Genomic DNA, 21,633 nt, shown 5'->3' on the forward strand with positions numbered 1-21,633 from the left:
AAGGAGCGAGGACACCCCTCAAACAGAGCAGTAGGGTGTCTTAAACACACTTGAAAATGTGATAAAATTAAGCAGAAATACTAGTTAATACTTGAAAGAGTGAAAAGTGATAAACCCGCAGGCAGTGATGTAGCTTGCGACTGTGTCCCACCTGCAGACAAAATCCCTGATGCTTCACCGGCACATTTAGACCAGGGAAAAACCAGAGTTGCATGAACAGAGAAAAAAATGCCCCAGTTCTAAAAGCTGGGTCTGGAAGAGGAGAGTCTGGACAGTGAAAAATGAAGGACTGGAGACATTGGTGATTATCCCCAAAGTGTTGTGCAAATCTTGGCACAAAGAAATGCCCGAGGTGGAGGGTGAGAAGGACCAGGTTAAAGTCCAGGCTGCAGGCGGGTGATTTTGAGCAGTGTCTTGGTAGCGTTGGCGGTTGCTGCCGCTTTATTTTCCACAAGGCTCTGAATCGCCTGGGATGCTGCTCCAGCCTTCGGGTAGTCCAGCGCTGAGGAATGTAGAAATAGCTCATAATCACTCCAGCCTTCCTTCCCTCTGGGGTTTGAATTCAGACACACAGCATAAAATACACTTTTGGATCTGTACTGGATGAATGCACGCTGATAGGGCATACTGCTAGCATTACATAGTTACTTTCAGATGAAGTGCAAAGTCCCAACCAATTCTCGTTTATAGTGTTCATCCACTTTATCCTTATGTTTTGAAACCAATGTGAAAATAACTAAAAAGAGCTCTGTCACCTGAAAATGTGGCTTGAAATTTGGCTTGTCTGATCACACACTTTTTTTTTTCCCCTTTCGTTTTTCTTGTTGAATTAATAATTGGATAAACTCCTTTGTAAAAGCTGGAATAAATATTCAAAGGAAGAAATATCCCTAAAGCATACACTCTAAAAAATTTATTGTGTGGTTGTCAAGCCCTATTTTACTTGGTAGGCTGGAGGCATGGAAGGAAGAGGGGAGGTGCAGATAAGGGGAGGGATGCAATGAATAGAAGCAGGAAGAATGTGCCGTATAAGAGCAAAGATATCACTGCAGGTTCGGGTTGTGTTCACCTGGAGGTTGTAACCGCAGCACCCTTTGAAAGCTGTTGCTCCAGGGAGTGGAGTTAGAGCAGCCCCAAGCCCGGTGCCTGGAGCAGTGCTGAGTACTCGGAGCACAAGGGGCAGGCGCTGGTGGGGATGGGGAGTATTGGACTTTCCCTTTCTTGGTTTCAGGAATGTGAACTGGAATTAGAATAAACCCCAGCTTTCAGAGGGTTTAGTGCTAAGTCTGTTCAGAAGCTTTTAGGAGAAAGAAGGGATGATTGTGGCAGAAATGCTTTCAAACATTGTGGAAGGTTCTTTTTTCTTTTTATAATCTCCAAGTAGGAGAAATGAAACCTTGAGTACAAGTGATTTTCTGTAACTGTCCTTTGCACTAGCTCAGTGTGTAAGCAGTAAATTCCAATGTCTTCAGCCGTTATCAGAATATTAACGATCAGATTGGAGCATTTTCAGTCGCAGTGGCTTCTCTTGGAACTCATTAGGCCCTTTTTCAGCTGACATTATAATACCATAAAATACTGTATCACCTATTAGCCATACCCCACGTTTAATATTAAAAACTTAGAATTCTGAGGATTTATTTTGGAAAGCCCTTCGAAAAATACAGGGAACTGCAATGCAATTCGTTATGGAATCAGTCATTTACTCTGCTTTATGTGACTTTTTGGGTACTAGGGTTAGAGATACATCTCATAACCTGGAGCAGCGCCAGAGCACCTTTCCTGCAGTAGCCATTATCGAATTGGTAGATAAATAAAGGATGTTTTTAAGTAACAGCCCACAAGATCTAAGAACCACATTCTGGCAAAGGGATCTATAGGACTGTGGTCACATTGGTTATATACCGTCTCCCATCGTTTCACTTAACTCGGCAAGCCTTGGAGAGTGCTGCCACGGAGAACTTTTGCTGTGATTAATGGGAGGAAAGGCGCCGGCTCGCTGCAACTTCCCCATCCCCATGCAGCGGGTCGCAGGGCTTTGTGCTTTACGGCTGTCATAGGTCGGCACAATTTGGGATTCTGCTTTTTTGCTGGTAAGGAAAATGAGAGTCCCTCACCCTCTTGTGGGCACTTTGAATTCCCTGGTACAGCCCTTACAAAATGCTCTGACAGCGGGAGGGTGAGAACACTGTAAAAAAGTGGGGAAAAATAAAAGGGAGAGAGAGATCCCAGTCCTGTGGGATGGGGGAGTAAGAAAATCTGTTTAATTCTTGATTGAAGGAAGAACCTTTTCATGTTTTTTATAAAGTGAGGAGTCAGAGAGATGATGAGCTTTGTTTCAAACAGAATTAGGGCTATAACTCTTCTGTCCCTGGGCTACCAGAGTCATAGGGGAGAAGGAGGAAAGCTATCATTTATTCCATGAAACCTTTGTCTGAGTCTCTCTAGGCTATTTCAATTTACCCCTGAAATTTCTGGGGAATAATTAATGAATTAATTAAGTATGCTGTGAGGTGTTTGAATATTCAAAAGCTACAGTGTAATTATTATTTTTTCTAAAACACATTTTCAGGTTATTTTCAGATATGCAGCTTCCCACCAAAGCCCTTATTGCACCAGAAGCTGGTAGAGCTTCTTCCTGCCTCTGACCTGGGGCCTGTTCTCCAACAGCAAGACAACAGCAGTGATAGGGCTGAGGAGCATCTAGAAAGTCACAAACTTGTGGTGACAGCAGCATCGTGGCAGCAGAGCTGAACTTCTGGCTTTTTTAGACACTGAAATCATGTTAATAAAGTTGCCTTAGGGAGGATTTTATCCTTTTCTCCCCCTCCCTTATCATTTTGTGTAGGCGATCTCTAAGAGAGCTTTGCTTACAGCGTGGTTCAGGCACCAGAAACACGGTCTTGTTGAAAGCAACGCGTTGCCTTCGATGAATTATTTTTAGACCCGAACCTTAGGAAACACATTTCCAGCGATATAAAATATTAATTGCCCCTGTAGTTCTGGCGCAGTTTCATAACTTGCTTTCTTCACGTTTCCAGCGCTCACAGGCCTGTAACGAAGAGGGAGGAGGGGGGGTTTAGGAGAAGTCCTTTGTTTTGGAAGAGTCTCTTCAGGAGCTCCATTTTAAGATACCCGAAGCACGCATTTTGCCAAGGAGGAGGGCGAGGGCACTTACAAGCGCCGTACTGTGCGTGGAGACGGGTTTGGCCGTGGTGCGTGTGATGGGTGTGCGGGGTGCGAGCAGCCCCCGCCGCGCTGCCGCCCCCAGCGCTGCCCCGCGGGCCCTCCCGATCCGCCCCGCGCGATCCAGGCCGCGGTTTGCCGCTCTCTCCACCCGCCGCGCCGCCCGGGCCGGTGCCCGCCGCGGGGTCCTGCTGCCCCCCCGCTCCCCGCCGGTGCCCGGCCCGCACCCGCGCTCCGCCGGGGCGGGTTGACCAGGCCGCCGCAGCGCCCAGGTGGGCATTGCCAGGTGCTTTCCATGGACGGGCTCCCGCTGAGCAGCGCGCCGCGGCGGGGGCCTTATAAATTATATCTCTATATAAAAAATATTATATATGGAGAGAGAAGGTGCTCTGTAAACCGCACATTTAAACAATGACACGCTTTTTCCACTTCGTTCGGCACATTCCCCCCCGCAGCCCATCCCTCCGTCCCTCTCCTCTCAGCACCAACAGGTCCCGCGGCCGCCGGCTGGAAGCGGGTCCGGTCGGGAGCAGCTCCCGCCTCTCCCGGCTCCACAGCCCGCGGCCGAGGCGATGAACGTGAACTTCCCAGGCCGAGCCCGTTCTCCTGGAGTCGAGGTGGGCTTTTCCCCCCTCTCCTCAAATAGCGAGGGTGGTCCCAGCATACTCTATATCGAGACAGCTTTTCATCAGTTGCTCATCAGCATGCTAATTGCTGTATGACTAATTATGCCCTGAATTCCAGTTGATTTTCTTAATGAGACAGCTGGGTTAATTATGTAATCGTATGATTACATTAGCCTAGAGTGCCCTGGCGCAAAGTAACGCAGGCAGGAGCGTGATGTCATGGCAGGAGCCGGCGCACAAGGGGGGGCATTCATTGCTGCCTAATGACAGGGGAGGGCAACGGTACCTACAGCGCTCTTTGTGTAAACACTTAGATTGAATTATTAAGATCTGTGTCTTTTTCCAGCTCGCAGAGTGAGGGAGGAATGGGGTTTCTTAAACGAAACTCCCTTTGGATCATCCAGCTGGTCACCGACAGACCTGCTTGACCTCCTGGGTTGAGGTTGGGTTTGGGGAGCAGCGTGGGGTTGCTGGTGCTGAGGTGCTGCTGTGAGCTAGTTGTGTAATGCACTGGTTTAGCAAGATCAGCCTTTGTGTTTCTTTTAAAATTGTTCCTAAAATACGTATCTTACATGCATAAGCAGCAGCGAAAAAAATAGGTTCTCTTGCGCTGCTACTCAAAAAAGATTTATCATCAGGGCATGTGTATGGTGTGGGAACAGTCTGAGAGGTGTTTCTGCGGCTGCATTGCATCAGCTCACTTGATGTGAAGTATTAACTGCTATAAAAATTACGTTACGTTTATAGCATTATTTTTCTCATGTCTGTTCACCGAGATACGTCCGTCCAGCTCCTTGTGTGAGGATGGAAGCTCATCTACAGGGGCACCAGTGTGGGGTGTCACAGCAATGAGCACAGGGGTGTGCTCAGGGAGCTGCTCATGGAACAGCACCAGAAGGCAATGCCTTGGAAAGTAAAGGCAGGAACAGGCTTTGCAGATACCAGTTTGAAAATGCAGCAGTTATAGTTTGTCCTGTGGTAGCATGGAGGATGCCTGATCAGGGGGCAAATCCAGATGTGCTGGGCTGCATGTAAACACACCATGCTAAGGGCTTCTTTGTGGGTGTGGGATGCAACAAGTGCATTAGGAAAGTAGAACAGAATAGAAAGCAATAGAAGAAAAAGTATACCCAATTTAGTACGAGAATAGATGCTTTGATTTACTCTTGGGCAGTAAGGATCTTGCAAAACACTTTTTCAAGTTCTGGATGATCAGATTCCTTTTACCAGTTTTCTTATTCCTTCTTTATGCTGTGCCTAGCAGGGACTCTGAACTTTTGCATCCTAAAGATTCAAACCAAGAGAATAATTTGCAGTGAGTTTTCCACACTTAAGTGCTAAGTGAGATGATTTTTCTCTTTTACAGACTCCAGAAAGGGCATTTCCATCTTTGCCTCTTTCCATAAGCTTGTGCCACTTGATTTTTTTTTGCCCATTTTTTAAACATGTATGCCTGTTGTTTGTGTAATGAATCGAAAGTTTTGGTCCATTGCTTGTTTAAAAATTCAGTGACCTCCTGCTAAATGACATGAAACATACTTTGGAAGTCTGGTTAATATAAAAAGGGATGCTTTTTCATGCATGTGTATGTTGGGGAAAGGAGAGTAGTTTTATTTATTTTTAAATCCACTCCACTCAGGTAAGAAAAAAGTCATTCTGACTGTAAGGTTTACACTTGTTTCAGATTAAACAGTGTTTATAAATACTTCAGCAGTCATGGGGGTTTAGGGGTTTTGAGATTAAAGATCATGTTGGGGCTTGCCATCAGAAATGAAGTATTTGTCTCTGCCCAAAATGTCTTGGTCATTTCATTGTCATGCAGTGATTAGTTCTCTTTAATGCAGTGTATAAAAATGAAGTTTAAGAGGTGCTTCGGCCGTGGGGTTTTTTTTACATGTCCTTAAGCAGTATTTAGTGGCTGTGGGCCATTAGTCCTTCAAATAGGCTCTAGTAAAGTTTGAAGTTTAATGCACAGAGACTGTTCTTACGTTTTGTTTGTTCTGCCACTGTTTTGCTACTTGAACATTAACCTTTAATAGAGCTAAATTAAATATACATATCCTGATGAATAATTATGAGACTGCAAGCATTTTCATTTTGTACATAAAGCTTCTCAGGGATTGCAAATTTGACTAAAGGTTTAGTCATTATTCACTTTATAATGCCCATGTTATTTTTGTCTTTTAATTCTTTACCGATTTAAATATAAAAAGCCCTGTGTATTTGGAGCAAAATGCCTCTTGTGGGTGTCCTGGCTTTTCACAATGGGCATGTTAAAATGAATGGGGGGAAAAGTGCACCCACAATTTTGTGAAGTTCAATTTCTTTCATTGCTGTGTTGTAACACTGTTTTATAGAAATATCACGGCTGAGGCTTCGGATCCCTGCCTGATATGTTTTGTGGTTCCTGTAGCAGTTTAAGACACAGATAGATTGAGACAATCCAGCCTTTTTTTATGCTCAGCAGCTGAATGTCCTGGGCTAGCTCTTTGGGAGAAATGCGGAGCTGCACAAGTGTGACAGAACGGTCATTCCCGATAAAGGCCGGGAGACCTCCATGGGAGAGGGTGATGTTGTGACAGCCTGTACCATAATTGGACCATACATAAATATTGCAGGGCCTTTAACTTGTGCTACTGCTGTGACTTAAAACTTTATATTTAATTCCTTACCTGTACCCCCTGTCTCTGCCATAATAACATTTTAAGTTTGATTTATTATAAATATTTTAATACAGATAATAATAACGAAAACTATTTGGCCTAAAAAGCATAAATGAAAAAGCTATGTAGTCATAAACTATGTATGTGCAGAGAACAGATGACAAGCAACCTAGATTTTCTATTATGAACAGGGTAATGCCATAAGCTGTTGAAGAACCAAAGTAACAAAATGCAGCAGGCTGCTACTTATAATGTCTCTGAGCTCAACATAACCCAGTACTATTCTTCTATAAACTATGAAACAACGCTGGCATATTGAAAAAACACACAGGCTCATGCTTAATGTGTTAACAGAGGTACAATAGACTTATTATGTGTTTCCAGAGACTGAGGGTGGTCTGAAAAATTAATGACTGTGGTGGTTGAAAATTAAGTGAACTCCCTAATATATACTGTTGTTGATCCACTGAGTTTGGTGTTTAGCATTCCTCAACAGGAGACTAAATCTTTGCAGCCATTTCACAAGAGATGCTGGCGCCCATAACAGAAATATAGTCAATAATCTTTTATAAGTCCATCGGACTCCAGCGTTTTCCTATTCCTGCTGGGAAGAAGTACCAGATTAAATCACACATGAGGTGTGTGCTCAGGACTCTCTTTAGCCAAAGGGGATGAACATCAGAGAATAAATACTGATAGCACATTCAAAATGATTTCTAGTGTCTACTCGATCAGTAGTATAAGAAAACAAGGGAGCAGGAGTCAAACACCCCGAGGTTCATAGAACTGATCACATCCACCCAATATTTCTGGTTATTATTGATCTATCAATTAGAAAAAGTACAGCTCAGATCTCCATGATCAAACAACCTTTCTGAGCTCAGCTGCGCAGGAGGGCACAATTCGCTTCAGAACCCCCCTCCCGCAGAAGCAGAGGTATGTGAGGGACATGAGCTGTGAAGGTTGCTTCCTACCCAAAAAATCTTACTTTGCAAACAGAAATTTTAAGCTTCACACTCTTAATCTTATGTATAATGACTGTCTGCAGCCAGGGACACTGCTCTGTGGATTGATGCTGGGATGAAGTAGGTATGCCCCAATTTCATAGAATCCCAGACTGGTTTGGGTTGGAAGGGACCTTAAAGCTCATCCAGTCCCAACACCCTGCCCCGGGCAGGGACACCTTCCACTAGAGCAGGTTGCTCCAAGCCCCTGTGTCCAACCTGGCCTTGAACACTGCCAGGGATGGGGCAGCCACCGCTTCTCTGGGCACCCTGTGCCAGCGCCTCAGCACCCTCACAGGGAAGAACTTCTTCATAATATCTAATCTAAATCTTCCCTCTCTGTTTACAGCCATTCCCTTTGTCCTGTCCCCATGTGCCCTTGGCGAAAGCCCCTCTCCAAGTTTCTTGTAGCTCCCCTTTTAGGGGCTGGTAGCTGCACTGAGGTCTCCCTGGAGGCTTCTCTTCTCCAGGCTGAACAAGCCCAGCTCTCTCAGACCATCTCCATATTTAAAGGGTAACAGATACAATGAACTACCTCTTAGTTGTTGAAGTTTGCAGCATGTGAGGTGAGGAGCATGCAGAACTACAAGAAGGGCCTTATGGCACTTGAAATGGATAGTAATAGAGAAAAAAGGACACCTGTGCTCTGCACTACTTGAGTTGCAGAAGTGTTCCTGTTATCTTACCTTTTATTTTACTGTTTCTTTTCCAGATCCAGTTCCAGCCTTGGATTTAGGACAGCAGCTTCAGCTGAAGGTTCAACGTATGCACGATATTGAAACAGAGAACCAGAAACTTAGGGAAACTCTAGAGGAATACAATAAAGAATTCGCCGAGGTGAAAAATCAGGGTATGTTGCAAATGTATTGTTCTATCAGCTTTCACTGCATGCTGAAATTTGAAGATGGGGATTTAATTCAGTTTTATTTCTCACGGGTAGAATTGACAGTAGCATTGAAATTCAGTAAAGAAAGTGTAATAGTCTGTTACAGCCACTTCTGTATTTATGCATATATAGATATGACTTTGGGGAGACTATTTGGCTTTCTTTAAACATTTTGTCTACTGTAGCACCAAGTCAGAGAATGGGGCTCTTATTCTGCGTATTTGGTTGTAGCCTTCAGCACTACCTGAAAATTACACCCTGACTGAAGTTACATGTAGATGCTTCATGAGAGATGGTGCTATTCCTGACATCAAGCAGTGTGTAGGTGCCTGTAGTTCTTACATCTTACACAGGCAAACACAAAAGTCCAGTATTTTACACACCCATACAAATCTGTACAAAATTGAATGTTCTCTATACTCTGTTTTTCCTTATCTAAATCTGAAATGTATTACTGGAGTATGTTCAGCAGACATACTTTATATTTACTCTAGAGACTGTCCATAGAGCAATGTAAATACGAGCTAATACTGTTAAATTATTTAAGTTGTAATGAGACCAGAGTACATGAAAATACATGAAAATTTCAATGAGATTTAAAGCCTGGAGTCTTTAAGACTGTTCAAGTTTTTTCTGTGATTCAGAAGAAAGTTTCCTGCACCAGGAAACCAAATCTGCTCAGTTGTACCCCTTCTTGCCTGAACATGGGGCTTTTCATGTCCATGTTTAATACTGAATTCTGGGTGGTGGAAGGGGGAATTGTCCAGGCTTTGGGGAAAATTGAGAGAGGGGGTTTTTTAATGTTACCGAACTGTTGCACCCAAGGGGGTAACACTTGAAAGCTGTGATAGCAACTAAATTGGTTGTTACATCTCATTTTCAGCAGAAAGAGCATATATTGTATATTTTGTTTGAACATAGAGGGTGTGACACGTGGAGAGGACAGGTATCAGCACGCAGGGATTCAGCCTGGACTGAAAGAGGTGTCCTGTGGGAGCCAAAATGCTCTAAACCCCACAGTATTTATGCTGGAAATGCACAGTAATTGCAGTTCCCCCTGCAGAGCTTTCCTGAGGCTGTGCATCCTGTACTTCCAAGCATGACATAGGGATTCATCCCAGAAAGTGGAAAAGATCTTCTGGGGTTTTTTGCTGCAACCACTCATAAACTGGCATCTTTTATTTTCGCTGTTGGGCACTAACTTCCTTTCTGGTTTGCCACTGTAGTCTTTGCAGTGTTTTTCACTCCAGTGCAGTAGTTTTACACTCCATTTCAAACAGGGATTAATAAGATATCCAGGGAAAAGCCTGTTGTTAGCTAAGGGTGCTTTGATCAGTTAATCTCTTTGTTTGGAGGGCTGTGTATGAGCTATACGGTGCCTGTAAGAACTCCTTCCAAAACTGGTACAAATGGCAGTGGCTAACAAGCTTTGGCTGACCTGCACAGTAAAGACAGCACTTAGTTCTTTGAGCAGTACATGGATTAAACTATGCTTGTCCAGCACATCTATTGTTAGGTCTCTAAAGATAAAACCAGATTTTATTATAAAAGTTATATTTTTTCCCCATATCTGTGCACTTCATGCATTCATTTTTGTAGTTTCATTTCTTTTTACAATGAAACATTAAAACTTGGTTAAGCTGCAACAGTATGCATTTCCATGAGATTCTTCTGCTCTCTGCTTCTCCTGAATACTTTTGCAGATTTATGTCTGAAAATACCTGAAGCAAAGGTGTCTCTGGTACAAAGAGCACATCCTTTCCACGTGTGAATGAGCATCCTTTTGTCTGTGTGGAGGAGCATCCTTTGCTTGTTCAGGAAAAGATCACAATTTGTATTACTTCCCGGATCTCGGAGCAGAATTTCCCTTTGCTTTAAAAAAGAAAAATCAGAAGTGGCACGTCCTTTTCAGGGCCTATTACTCAGTAACAAGCCTCATCTGGTCTTTGCAGGGCTAGCAAAATCCTGCTCCTTCATCCAAAAGAGGCTGGTTTACTGACAATCATTTTTACCACTCTTCCCCCTACTTCTTCATGGTCACAGTGGCCCAAGCTGCCACTGGTGCATTTCTCAGGCAGCAGAGCTTGTCAGCAGCTAGCTACTCTCTGGCTTTCCACTTCTCAAAGTCGAGACTTTGCAAAGATTATGTATGGTTTTGTGTGATAGTATTGAGAAACTTTTGATGTGCAGAGGTATTTTTTCCTAAAGCGTTGTTAATGGCATCTGTTACTAAGCTGCTGCCTTTAACCCCCCACATCTCTGTGTAACTACACTGAAATGTGTTGCTAGCAGCGAGTCCTCTGGCAGTCTAACACTTTTTCCAAATTCCATTATTGTTACAAAGCATACTCTGGTGAATGTCCTGCTTTTCCTCTGCTGAGCCCTATAAGGATCCAGTCCTTTCCTGTGGGTGGGATCAAAGGGCTTTAACGCAGGAACGGATGAGGGCACGTAACAAGATGCTGTCCATCAGAGACTGCGCTGTAGCTCTGCAGGTTTATGCATCTTCTCCCATCCATTACCAAGCACAGTAAATGCGAGATAGCTTCTTTAGCTGAGAGAAGGATTTCTGCAAATTCCCTGGAAGGCTACAAGTGCACTCAGAAAGTTATAATAGTTAATGCTTGTGCATAAAACCTGGTGTCAGTGGCAAGGCAGTTAGAGCAACTAGAATATGAAGGACTCCAGAGTGTCTGTTGAATCTGATCTACTGTTAATGCAGCAGTTAAATCTTAACTGCCTTATTTTTCATCAGTTGTGAAGCAGAACGTAGCTGTATCCCAGATACGTGTTCAATTAGTGTTAGATTGCATCTGTGCATGAACCATAGTAAAACTGCCTCTTTTTACATGAGCACAGTTACATGAATTAGCTGTCCCGTGTATAAATGCATACTTAAACTTACACTGGGACTTTATTAATCTCCAGTCGGCAGTGAGCTAATTTTAGGCTAGTCAATAAGGTGATATTATATTTTCCAATTGATTCCCCTCCTCCTTTCTGTTTTTTAAAGTCATGTTAGAAGAACCACCTTCACTCTGCTTTCCAGCAAACTCCATTGATCTTTCTCAGCCTAAACACTTAAAGTTCAATTTAACATTTAGGGAGTAAAAGGTCTCCAAAGGGACTCATATCCATTGATTTTGTGTCAGAGTTGAAGAGCTAAAGTTTAAAACACACTGAGCCTACAGGGTAAAGAAAGCCTTGTGTTGTGGAACCACGTGGAGCTGTGTAAACTCATTCTTCCCCTATTGTTTTTCTGTAGAGGTTACAATAAAAGCACTTAAAGAGAAAATCCGAGAGTATGAACAGACCCTGAAGAACCAAGTGGAGAATATAGCCCTTGAAAAAGAACAAAAGTTACAAAATGATTTTGCGGAGAAGGAGAGGTGAGTGTTTATGTGCATGTGTGATCTGTCAGCACTGCAGAGGAGGAGAGATGTATTTCTCTGTATTTAATCTTCCCAGCCAGGACTCGCTGTTCAGTGCACTGAGACAGCTCATATATTGAGTGATTGTGGCGATTTATGTGTTTGACACGGAATCATTTGATACTCAGCTTTGCACCGAAAAACAATGGTGAAAGTGTGGAAGTAAAACAAGGACAGATTGTTTCTTCGCGGTAGTGCTGCGTGGGGGGTGTCATGTTCAGAAGGGTGCAAACCTGCTTTTCTTCTTCACTAGCTGTATTGTCCTTTGTGACACTAATCTTTCTCCATTAGCCGACAGTGTAATTTAGTCTGCTGTGTCTGCTTTGTGTGTCACAGTACCATTGTAGAATCTGTACAACCCTGGGCTGAGCAAGACAAAACACTGTACCCAAGAGCATGGGTAAAAGATGCATCTCCCCTGCTCGTATGGTAATACCTAAGAGAGGGGATGTGCTCCTGAATTATCTTAAGAAGGTTTGCACATTCCTACCTGTCAAAATTAAGAAGTATTTTGATTACTTATTATTGATTTTGGAAGCATCTTGGATGCATTTCTAGTATTCTGCAAACAAGCAGGAAATGTTTGAGTCTCGTAGGTCAGTGAGCAAACAAATCAGCAGGACAAGACCAAGGGTCTTGAGGGATTTTTTAGGCTGCATTCCCTGCCTTAAGAATTCATTTCTCCCATGGAACAATAACACTGCAGCTATAATATGTTCAACTTAGTGTGGAAGCCTTTCAGTTTACATGAGCTCTTTAGTTGGTGGGTTGGTTGTTTCAATTCAGGTCTGACTAGGAAGAATCTATCGGTGAATGCAAAGCTTTATTTAATCCATCAATATCTGCGGTTACTTTTCAGTAAGTACTGTGTAAGCAGTGGCTTTAACAAGTGCAATTTAGGTATGCTTGGAAATAAAACAAAATGGCAGGTCATGGAATGCAAGTAAAAGTGTATAAGAGAGGTTTTAAGTTCTCAAACATATAATTTGGTATGAAGGGAACTGACGCATGTTTCTGGCTATAAATAGTTACTAACCTGGTCAGCAGTGTTGGAGAATAAATTTATGCACCCTATGGAGTGCAAGTAGGATGCTGGTAGTTTCATAAGCCCTTCCCCCATTCGGAAATCTGCAGAATACCTTAAAAGCAATGTCATAAAAAGCAGCAACTCGTGGGAGATGCCGGAGCAGCCCTTTCAGAGATGAGTTTTCTAACGCCTGCAGTCAGCCTATAGCAAGGAGTGTAGTGACTGTATGGCCAGATGATGTTGGGACGTGTATAACTGACACAAACAAGAAAATATTGCCTGTAGACATAAAAAATGGGGGCATATTAAAGGTTTGCTCATGTTATATGGAAAATAGCAGTGTGAGATTTGTTTTGAAATATGTGTTCTCTTAAAGAGTAGCTAATAATATTACTGCATTTGGCATCCATTAGAGCTCTGATGAAGCAGCTGCTGCATCTATTCGCTATATCAGTTATGGCAACAAATTTCTTCATTATGACAGTGAGATGGAAATGTATCATTCTTCTTGTACTAACTTCGTACAACAGAGGGTGCCTGGTGACAATTTTCTCAATGTGTGTGACATTTCCAAAACAAATTATGCTCAAGAAAACCTTCCACTAAAGTTGTCATTTATACAGCAGTCAACTCTTGTATAATGTTCACAGCTTATGTTATGAGGTGGCTACACTGTTAAAATTTTAATAAGTGGGACTGCAAAGTATGAACAGTATCACAGCGTGACATGATTTATGGGTCCTGTTGAAGCACCTTGTAGTCTGTGTGGTGTTGGCAGTTGTCTGATGACAGTTGAGACATTTAATCACTCTATCTTCCAAATTTGCAAAATACAGATAAGTTGTTTAACATGATTATGAGCTCCGTTCTCACCTCTTCTCTTCCCTTTATAGAAAATTACAGGAGACACAGATGTCGACAGCCTCGAAGCTGGAAGAAGCCGAACACAAAGTTCAAGCTTTGCAAACAGGTTTGGCATCACTTTTCTGACCTCTAGCAGTGATTAGACTGGAGGTGGGAGGATAGAGATCATGAAACGTATCAAGACTGTGTGAACCAGCTCTTGGAAGTGCAAAGATCCAACACAGCTTAAACATACTTTGTGCATTGGACATTCTTTGGGGCTTCACACCTTAAGTCAGTGCTTGTGTTGCAGCCGGTCTATTGGTAAATACAGTGGACAGGGCCAAGCATGAGGCAAGTAAAGTGTTAGAGCATCACTGCAATTAGATCAGACCATGGAACTTCTCATCCATGTTGTGTTTTGCTCTGGTTTCACACATTTCTGAACTATGATAAATACGTGTAGTGATCTGGATTCAGCACAAACCTAGTTTCTACCAGCATGTCTTGCCTATTGCTACGACTTGCTTACCATTAGTATTCATCTCTGCATACTTAGAGATTCCAGGTCTGGACGCGTTTTGTGTTGTTTCATATGAGAACACAAGAAATTGTATTACGTGAATTACTGCAGTAAATATTTCAAATGAATAAGCAGTTTAGCCAGCTTAATAGAAATTAATAATATCCAGCTTTGTTAAACAGAAACTGGAAAATTTGCAGTGTAAAAGACATACCTTGAGAAATTGTGAAAAAATCAAATCTGTGTTTTTTCTAAGTCATAACGGTTTGCCTAGGTAGAAGATAAAGCAAAGTATTTTTCATCAGGAGGTGTATACAGCTTTATTTGTGGCTGAATAAAAGAAAATGAGAGTAGTCTTTTTGCTTTTCACTGCTGTCACAGTGCTGTAATGCTTCATGTTTATGCCTTTTAGCCTTGGAAAAAACCAGAACAGAACTATTTGATCTGAAAACAAAATACGATGAAGAAACTACTGCAAAGTAAGAATTCACTGTTTTCTTTCTATGTCTTCCTTCAGGGTATCACTGCTTTTTTGTTTTGCGTCTGTCTGCTGGAGACAGACAAAATGGAAGAGGTTCAGGAGTCCAAAGTTGTTGGAAAACATGGTCATAATTTGGCCTCCTATAGAGAGATTATTAGTTTTCATATTTTCTTCCACCCAACAAGACGCTTTTCCTGGCACACATGCTCCTGCATTCCTGGTTTCATTCTCAGGTGCTGCATCTCTCATGTATAATATATACTGTGTACCTCTGATACTATGTATTTCTTATGTTTTATTTAGAAATAGGGCAGTTTCAGAAATAAGATATTTCCTGTGATCTTCCAATCTTGGTGAAAAGAAAACTTAGTTTAGTAAAGGATTTCTTCTTCGCTGTTAGGCACCCTCCTTCTTTCTGCTTTTGGGGTAGCAGTCATCACTCTCTCAAATTCACCCCAAATTACAGAGTAGCATTTTATTGTGGGATTTTCTTGTTTTCAAGCAGAACATGAAGGTAGCCTCAAAAATATATATCCCTGTCTTCTTAATGGCTACTGTTTCCAATTATCCCCTGGTTTTTTAACAATCAGTGCAGGAAACAACAAAAGAGAGACAGTCTTCTGCTGTTTTTCTTTGAACCCTTCATATTTAAGGAACTTTGTAATGAGAAGGAATTCTCGTGATCAGCAGTATTAAGCCCAAAGAGTAATTTCTGTGTCTGGAAATGGGATGGGAAAGAAGAAGCCATTTCAGATGGGTGTCCTTTGGCTTGCTGTAAGGGCAAGGGTTGGAAGACGCACATCACGTCCCTGTGCCCACTGCCCACATCCTGCAAAGCCCCAGCTTCACCCCCACTTCCAAGTAGGCTGGTGATGGGGTGAACAGAGAGGAAAACCCTTACTCCTGCCCTTACCCCCCATTCTGGTACAGGGTATATGGTTAAGAGAAGGCCGTTGGCAGTCTCTGTATTGGGGCAAGAGAGACCATAGCCTAGGCTTGATGGAAGGAATCGCATGGTCTTGGTGTAGCCTGTAGGTAGGTGCTTTCTGGTGTGGCTCATGGCAGTCTAGATAATACAGGTTTTTCAAAGCTAGTCAATTTGGCAACAAGTTTTAATTCCTTAGCATATGGTTCTGTGAGTATTGAGGATCCGATTCCCCACTGAGTACATGGAGAACTTGGAGCTTACAAATTTCAGTCCAGAGTAGTTAAGAATCAGCACTTGGAGTCAAAACACCTTTTACATGATTCAAGAAAATCTTTTAGGTAAATTTGGGGTTTGCTCTCTAAGTCCGGTTTCCTTTGAGTTCCGTATAAAGGGCTCAGAAGTATTTTTGTTCCCTCATTGATTTCTTCCTTCTCTAACAGACACATCCTAATGATGTTTCTGATAGAGCCTTAAATTACTGCAGATCGCCTGTATTTTTTTTCCTGCACGTAACTGATGCTGGCAGCTCTGTTGCTGTTATTGTGTCTTGCAGTCACTTCTATGGGAACAGTCAGAGATCAGGGCTCAGTGGTTGTAGGCACTGAAGCTAATAACCCTTCACCCTTTTTAATGTTTTTATTTGCAGAGTGCTGCATTTTTTAATACTGTGGCCCTGAATACTGTAGTTTCTCTTATACCGAGCAAAAAAATTGACTCTAAAATGTTTGTTTGCATTTCTAATGTGTTTCATTGTGTCAGATTCACATATGATCTTGAATATGATTCTTATCTAATATATGAAGAATGACATAAAATTAGTAGCATCTGCAGTAACAAGAAGCTTATTGTGTTCTGTAGCAGAACAATTATGAAGGCTGGGTCTAGAATACAGCGATCGTGGAGCTGAATCCTGAAGCAGACATTAAGCATGTACTTTATCTCCCAGACTAATGTGCTCTGAAAACAAACTTGTAGGACCTAATAACAGAAGAAATATTTTATCATTGTTTTGGATATTTATGGCAGGAATAGTTCTTGCATAACAAGAGTCATCTGTGGAGTTTGTAGCCTAGATTTTGCAATATGGAAATCTAGAAAAACATGAAAAGGGAACTGAATGTAGACAGTGAAATTGAGTCATCTATTTTAATTGTAAAAGCTGGGAGAAACGCTGAAAAAACACCAATAAAAATGGTGAAAGACAGTTTGATTCTTTTCTACAAAGAAATCCTCTTTTGATCTGAGTCTGAAAAGCTACTTGTATTGCCAATTTTAATTTTCTGTTTTAAAAACATGTGATTTTTATCTTAGGCCAGAATTGTTGGATTTACAGACGCTTATTTGATGCAGATGAATTGGAGTGCCTTCAGGGAAAAAAAAAGATAATTGTCAATTTTTTAAAGCTAACAGTGCTTTTAAGATTTTCAGTTTTGGAATAAAGCTGTCTTTCAGCTGTTGGTAACTTTGAAAATCTTTCAAACAACAAAAAATAGAAGCGAAAGAAATACACAGCAAATAGGCTTCATATCAGCGTTAAGGGGTCTGGATTTTGTCCTGGCGACTGGCTGTTGTGATCTTAAGGTTGGAAATCATTATGTCAACGTGTTTGTTGATCTTTTCAAATGTCCTGCTCAAAGTACGTGCAAAGTGTGAGGTACAGAGGGACCATCCGAGCTTGATGCTAGCAAGGATCTTCAAATGGGAGCAGCTGCTGAAGTTAAAATCTTCAGTCAAATCAGCTTCTGTCATCCCAGTGTATAAAACTCCCCCTTCCCTTTGCCAGCGAGCAGGTACCGTGCGTGCAGCAGGAGCAGAGGTGCTGCCCCTGCCCTTCCCTGGCCCCAGCATCCCGCCGGTACCCCGCGTGCAGGGGCTGAAGGTGTTAATGACAAGAAGAAGTTTATTATGTGCAGTCAGTGCAGTCTGTCAGCTGGAATATCAGAAGCTGAATTTGACAAGATGGCAGCAGCAAAGTTTTCCATGTGTAGGCTTGAAGTAAAATGTAATTAGCCTTTATGTGCAGAACAAGGATCCATTGATGAATACAGCTGGTCTTTGTTTTTTTCTGTCATTGAGTGTGGGAGGTAAAAGTGTTCTTCTTCATGTTTATTAATACAAGATTCCTTAGACAAATGGCAAGCACAGTTTAATATTTGTTGGAACACAGAGGGGCTTGCCAAAACAGTTGTTGTGTAAGAGGATTTCAAGGTTTTCAGATTATAATCATCTCTGGGTTAAATAAATGAATGATTACTCTGCCTTTTTCAATTAAAGAGGCACATCCACTCTCGAGGCCTGATACTGACTTTGTTTGCTGTCCCACACGTTTCTATCAGCAAACCTGGATTTAACCAACACTAATGAGTTTGATCTGGAGATTCTATCGGAGGTGGAACTGGAAAGCAAACTCAGGCTGGAGTTTCGGGAAAATTAAGGGATATTGGGTACTTTTTTTTTTTCCCTAGTGAAACAGACATTTTTTTTCTTTCTCCTCTGTAGAAAAAGAAACAATTCTTGTTTGCATCTCCGTAGTTTTCCGGGGACAAAATGTGCTCCTTCCTAACGTTGCTCTTTTGCTTCTGGTTCGCTGCGGAGTCCAAGCAAGTGTTTGGGATTCCCAGCTGAGCGGTTAATGCTCCCAGCCAGAAGGCTTGAATTCCAGTTTTAGATCAATTCCAGAGCCACCTCTTCACTCCGACCCCTCCTCTCTCCCCAACCTAAATGAATTCTAATTGGAAAAGGATCTTCGGTTGTAGCACATACAGTAGGCTTGTTACATTACTGTTAACATGTGGGTTGAGGCTCCCTGCCTTTGATGAAAGAAAATATCGAATTTCACTGAAATGCTACATTTTCACCGGGAAATGTTAAGTAGTCTTGTGAGGATTTTAGGTACTGCCCCCCCCTCCTGCAGTAAAAAACCTTCATAAACAACACAAAGCAAAAACTGTTTAGGTTAAGGTTGTCAGTCAAAGCAGCTCTGCTACCAGTTTTGTTACCTCTATGATTTTTTGTTCTAAAAGTAGTCTCTGCACACAAAATGCAGTGGAGATGTTCATCTTTACCAAAGTAGTCATCCTAAACCAACTACTTCCAATAACTTGCAGGGAAAATATTTTGCCTTCCACTATATGAAGCAGAGAATTGTTGTCCTTTCCTAGATTGGACTCATTATTTTGGCACCACAGCTAAGGATGACACAGGAGGGCACAGCCGTGTAACATCATTAAGGCTGTACACTGGTGCAATATTGCAAATTACCCCACTGTATAGCTCCCGCTGACTTATTTTAATCCTGGGCTGCATTTTAATGAAAACTGAATCTGGAAATGAACAGAGCAGTTGATGAAAGTGTGGTCTGCGAGCTGGCTGTCCCTGCTTTACAATAAAGGGGACTTTTCCATAGTTTTAGGGCCTGAATGGGAAAACTTGACTCATACGATTTCAATATTAGTGTTTAATACTCCTTTTCTTGCAGTGGTTATAAACCCTGGTCAGCAAGGCTGGGGATGCTGGAATGGACACTGCATGTATCTCTTACAAAGGCCATCTCTGCCCTAAAAAGCTTACAGCGTGATACCATCACGATATAAAAGAAGTTAATGAAACAAATAGGTAGAAGCTCAGGAGTGGGAGGACAAAGTAATGCCTATTTTCATCCCTATATCCTGCTTGAAAATAAATCCTCAAGTAATCTGCACAGAGGTGGGTGACAGATGGAGAGTGCTGGGGCAGAGGCAGGCGATGGTGGCAGGGAGGGAGGGACAGCAGGAGGAACACAGCTCCTTGGCTTACCTGCATGCAGGCATGAGGCACTCCAGGCTCCAGTGTGGGGAAAGGAAGAGGTTTTGTGGATTATACACCAAAAATACAGTAACAGCAGGGGATGCCTGTGTTTTTTGGCTGTTTGGGTTGAAGGGTGCTTCTCTTTCTTACTCATTATTGACCAGATCTCAATGTAGAATGAAGTTCTAAAGATGTGGCTTTCTGCGTGGAAGGAGTGTCGGATTGGGCTTGAAGACATGGGATCAGTAGTTTTACAGAATTCATGAAGAATTTCTGCCTGAAGTTCTATGATGGAATTGGAGTTCAAGTATTCATGTGAAATCTTCTGTTACATTGGGGCAAATCTCAGTTAACTTGGACTTCAGGGGAATAATTCCCAATCTAGAGTGAGAATTGAATTTGACCTATGAATTATTTACTCTAATTTATTTTTTTTTTAACAAATCTTTCCCATTGAAGTGCTGCCTGGTACCAATATATCACTTCTCAAATGTTTGGAGTTTTCCATTTTGACGGTGCTCAGGGTCAAACTGAATAAAAAATAAAGTCATGCTCCCTCCAGCATCACATAATTACTGTGATAGATGGTCTCAAACGCTGCTTCCCCCCATTGAGCATGAAATACTGTAGTTAGGGTGGTTGTGTTGTACATGACATGAAATAGCTTCTATTTGCTGTGCCTTTAAGGTCTTAAAGTTTCCTATTTCCTGTTCTTTTGATGAGTCATTAACTTCTAATGCTGGTCCCTGGAATCATTGCTGTATTTAAAGTCATTTCCCTAAAAACAGGAGGTGGAGAACTTCATAAGCCTTGTCTGTTACAGTTTTTTCTGTTCTTAAATTTCTTAGTCTTACCAAAAACTCTCTCTGCATTTTACAATATGAGACATGTGTTAAGAGTTGTGGCTGTGCCTTATTCAAAAGTCAACAGGCTGAAAGTCACTCTGTAACATTAATAATTTGCTTAAAAACTTACAAATGAAGATGAATGAAAATACTTTGGAGATCTGCTGCTTATTTTGATCTAAAGCCCTTGTGTGAAATAGGGCTTGAAAGCTCATGTGCAAAACCAACCTGTTCTGTCAAATTTCTGCTCAAGGGTAGTATGATGTGGGGACTGAAATGCAGCGTTACTGTAAAACCCTTGTCTTTGTGAAATGCTGAGTGCTTGCTGTGAAATGTTGTCACATTAGTCTACTTCTGGGTAGGGAAACTGAGGCATCAGTATAATGCTCAAAGAAAACAAGTCTGGTCTTGTCTGGAGCCGAGAAATATGCAGACATGAGGATCATAAACCACAAACCATTTTTTTTTAATTATTTATTTCTAAGGGTTCATTTCTGACAACTCCATGTAAATGGAGCATTTAGAGTTTGTAGGTCTTAGTGCTAGAGCTGGGCTCTGTTGTCTCTTTTGTTAGACTTGTACTGCTTGCAATTAGTTCAGGTAACTTTGTGACGGAAGTGCCCTAGCTCCTTTCAGGATATTTTTGGTTTTTAACCTCAGGTGAGACTGTGCAGTTCCTTTTTGTAGTATAGCTTAAAAGCTGGTGTTATTTAAGAGCCCAGAGTAGAAAAAAAAATAGCCTTAGGGTATTCCAACATATTCTCGTCATCACCCTGTTATCCGTAACCTTGGGTTGACATAAGATCTTTAGATGGAAACCTTTAAATAAATGCAAAGTGCTGTATTAAAGGCTCTTATGCTGCTGTGGCAACCATGCTGTCGGCCATCCTGACCACAGCTGCAACCACAGCTCCTTCCCAGGCATGAAACTGCATGGAAGAGGCTGCAGGGTCCTCGGTGTGTGGGTCTGTGTGAAATCACAGGGGGCAGAAGCATCCCGCTCCTGTCTGTTCCCACTTGCTCTCACTGGAGCCAGACCTCCTCAGGCTATTGCAGGCTGCCTTAATCCACTGAGCAGAGGGACCACAAGCATGTTCCTGCAGTCCCAGCCTGCCAGCAGGAATTGCCTTTCCCTGCGAGTCCAACAACAGGGCAGTCCAGTTTTGTGAGCCATCTTGCCGTGGTAGCTCGTTTTATCTGGAAGAGCTGAACTCTCTAAGGTGCCTGCGAGGGCTTTGTGAGGAAGAAGAGGAGCATGTTACAGGGAAGGAGCATCCTTCTTGCAGAGGCACATCTGCTCCGAGTGTGGACAAGGTGTCCCAGTCAGCTGAGCTTGGTTTTCAGGCAGCCCTTTCATGTACGTCTACACGTTATAATAGTCTCATTTTTTTGAATGCAAAGTAG

The 21,633-nt window shown here is 42.2% G+C and overlaps 1 protein-coding gene across 8 annotated transcripts in view; it reads left to right on the forward strand.

The window, feature by feature from the left end:
- CUX1 (cut like homeobox 1) overlaps positions 1 to 21,633 on the forward strand; it is a 273,385-nt gene that overhangs the window by 127,315 nt on the left and 124,437 nt on the right. For all 8 annotated transcript variants that reach the window (XM_030472171.1, XM_030472165.2, XM_030472166.2 and 5 more), the window contains exons 5-8: positions 8,192 to 8,329; positions 11,631 to 11,754; positions 13,717 to 13,793; positions 14,602 to 14,668. In XM_030472171.1, the coding sequence (XP_030328031.1) occupies positions 8,192 to 8,329; positions 11,631 to 11,754; positions 13,717 to 13,793; positions 14,602 to 14,668 (406 nt within the window). The remainder of the gene's footprint in view (positions 1 to 8,191; positions 8,330 to 11,630; positions 11,755 to 13,716; positions 13,794 to 14,601; positions 14,669 to 21,633) is intronic.

The sequence above is a fragment of the Strigops habroptila genome (genome assembly GCF_004027225.2).
Source record: "Strigops habroptila isolate Jane chromosome 13 unlocalized genomic scaffold, bStrHab1.2.pri S16, whole genome shotgun sequence".
Classification (NCBI taxonomy): domain Eukaryota; kingdom Metazoa; phylum Chordata; class Aves; order Psittaciformes; family Psittacidae; genus Strigops; species Strigops habroptila.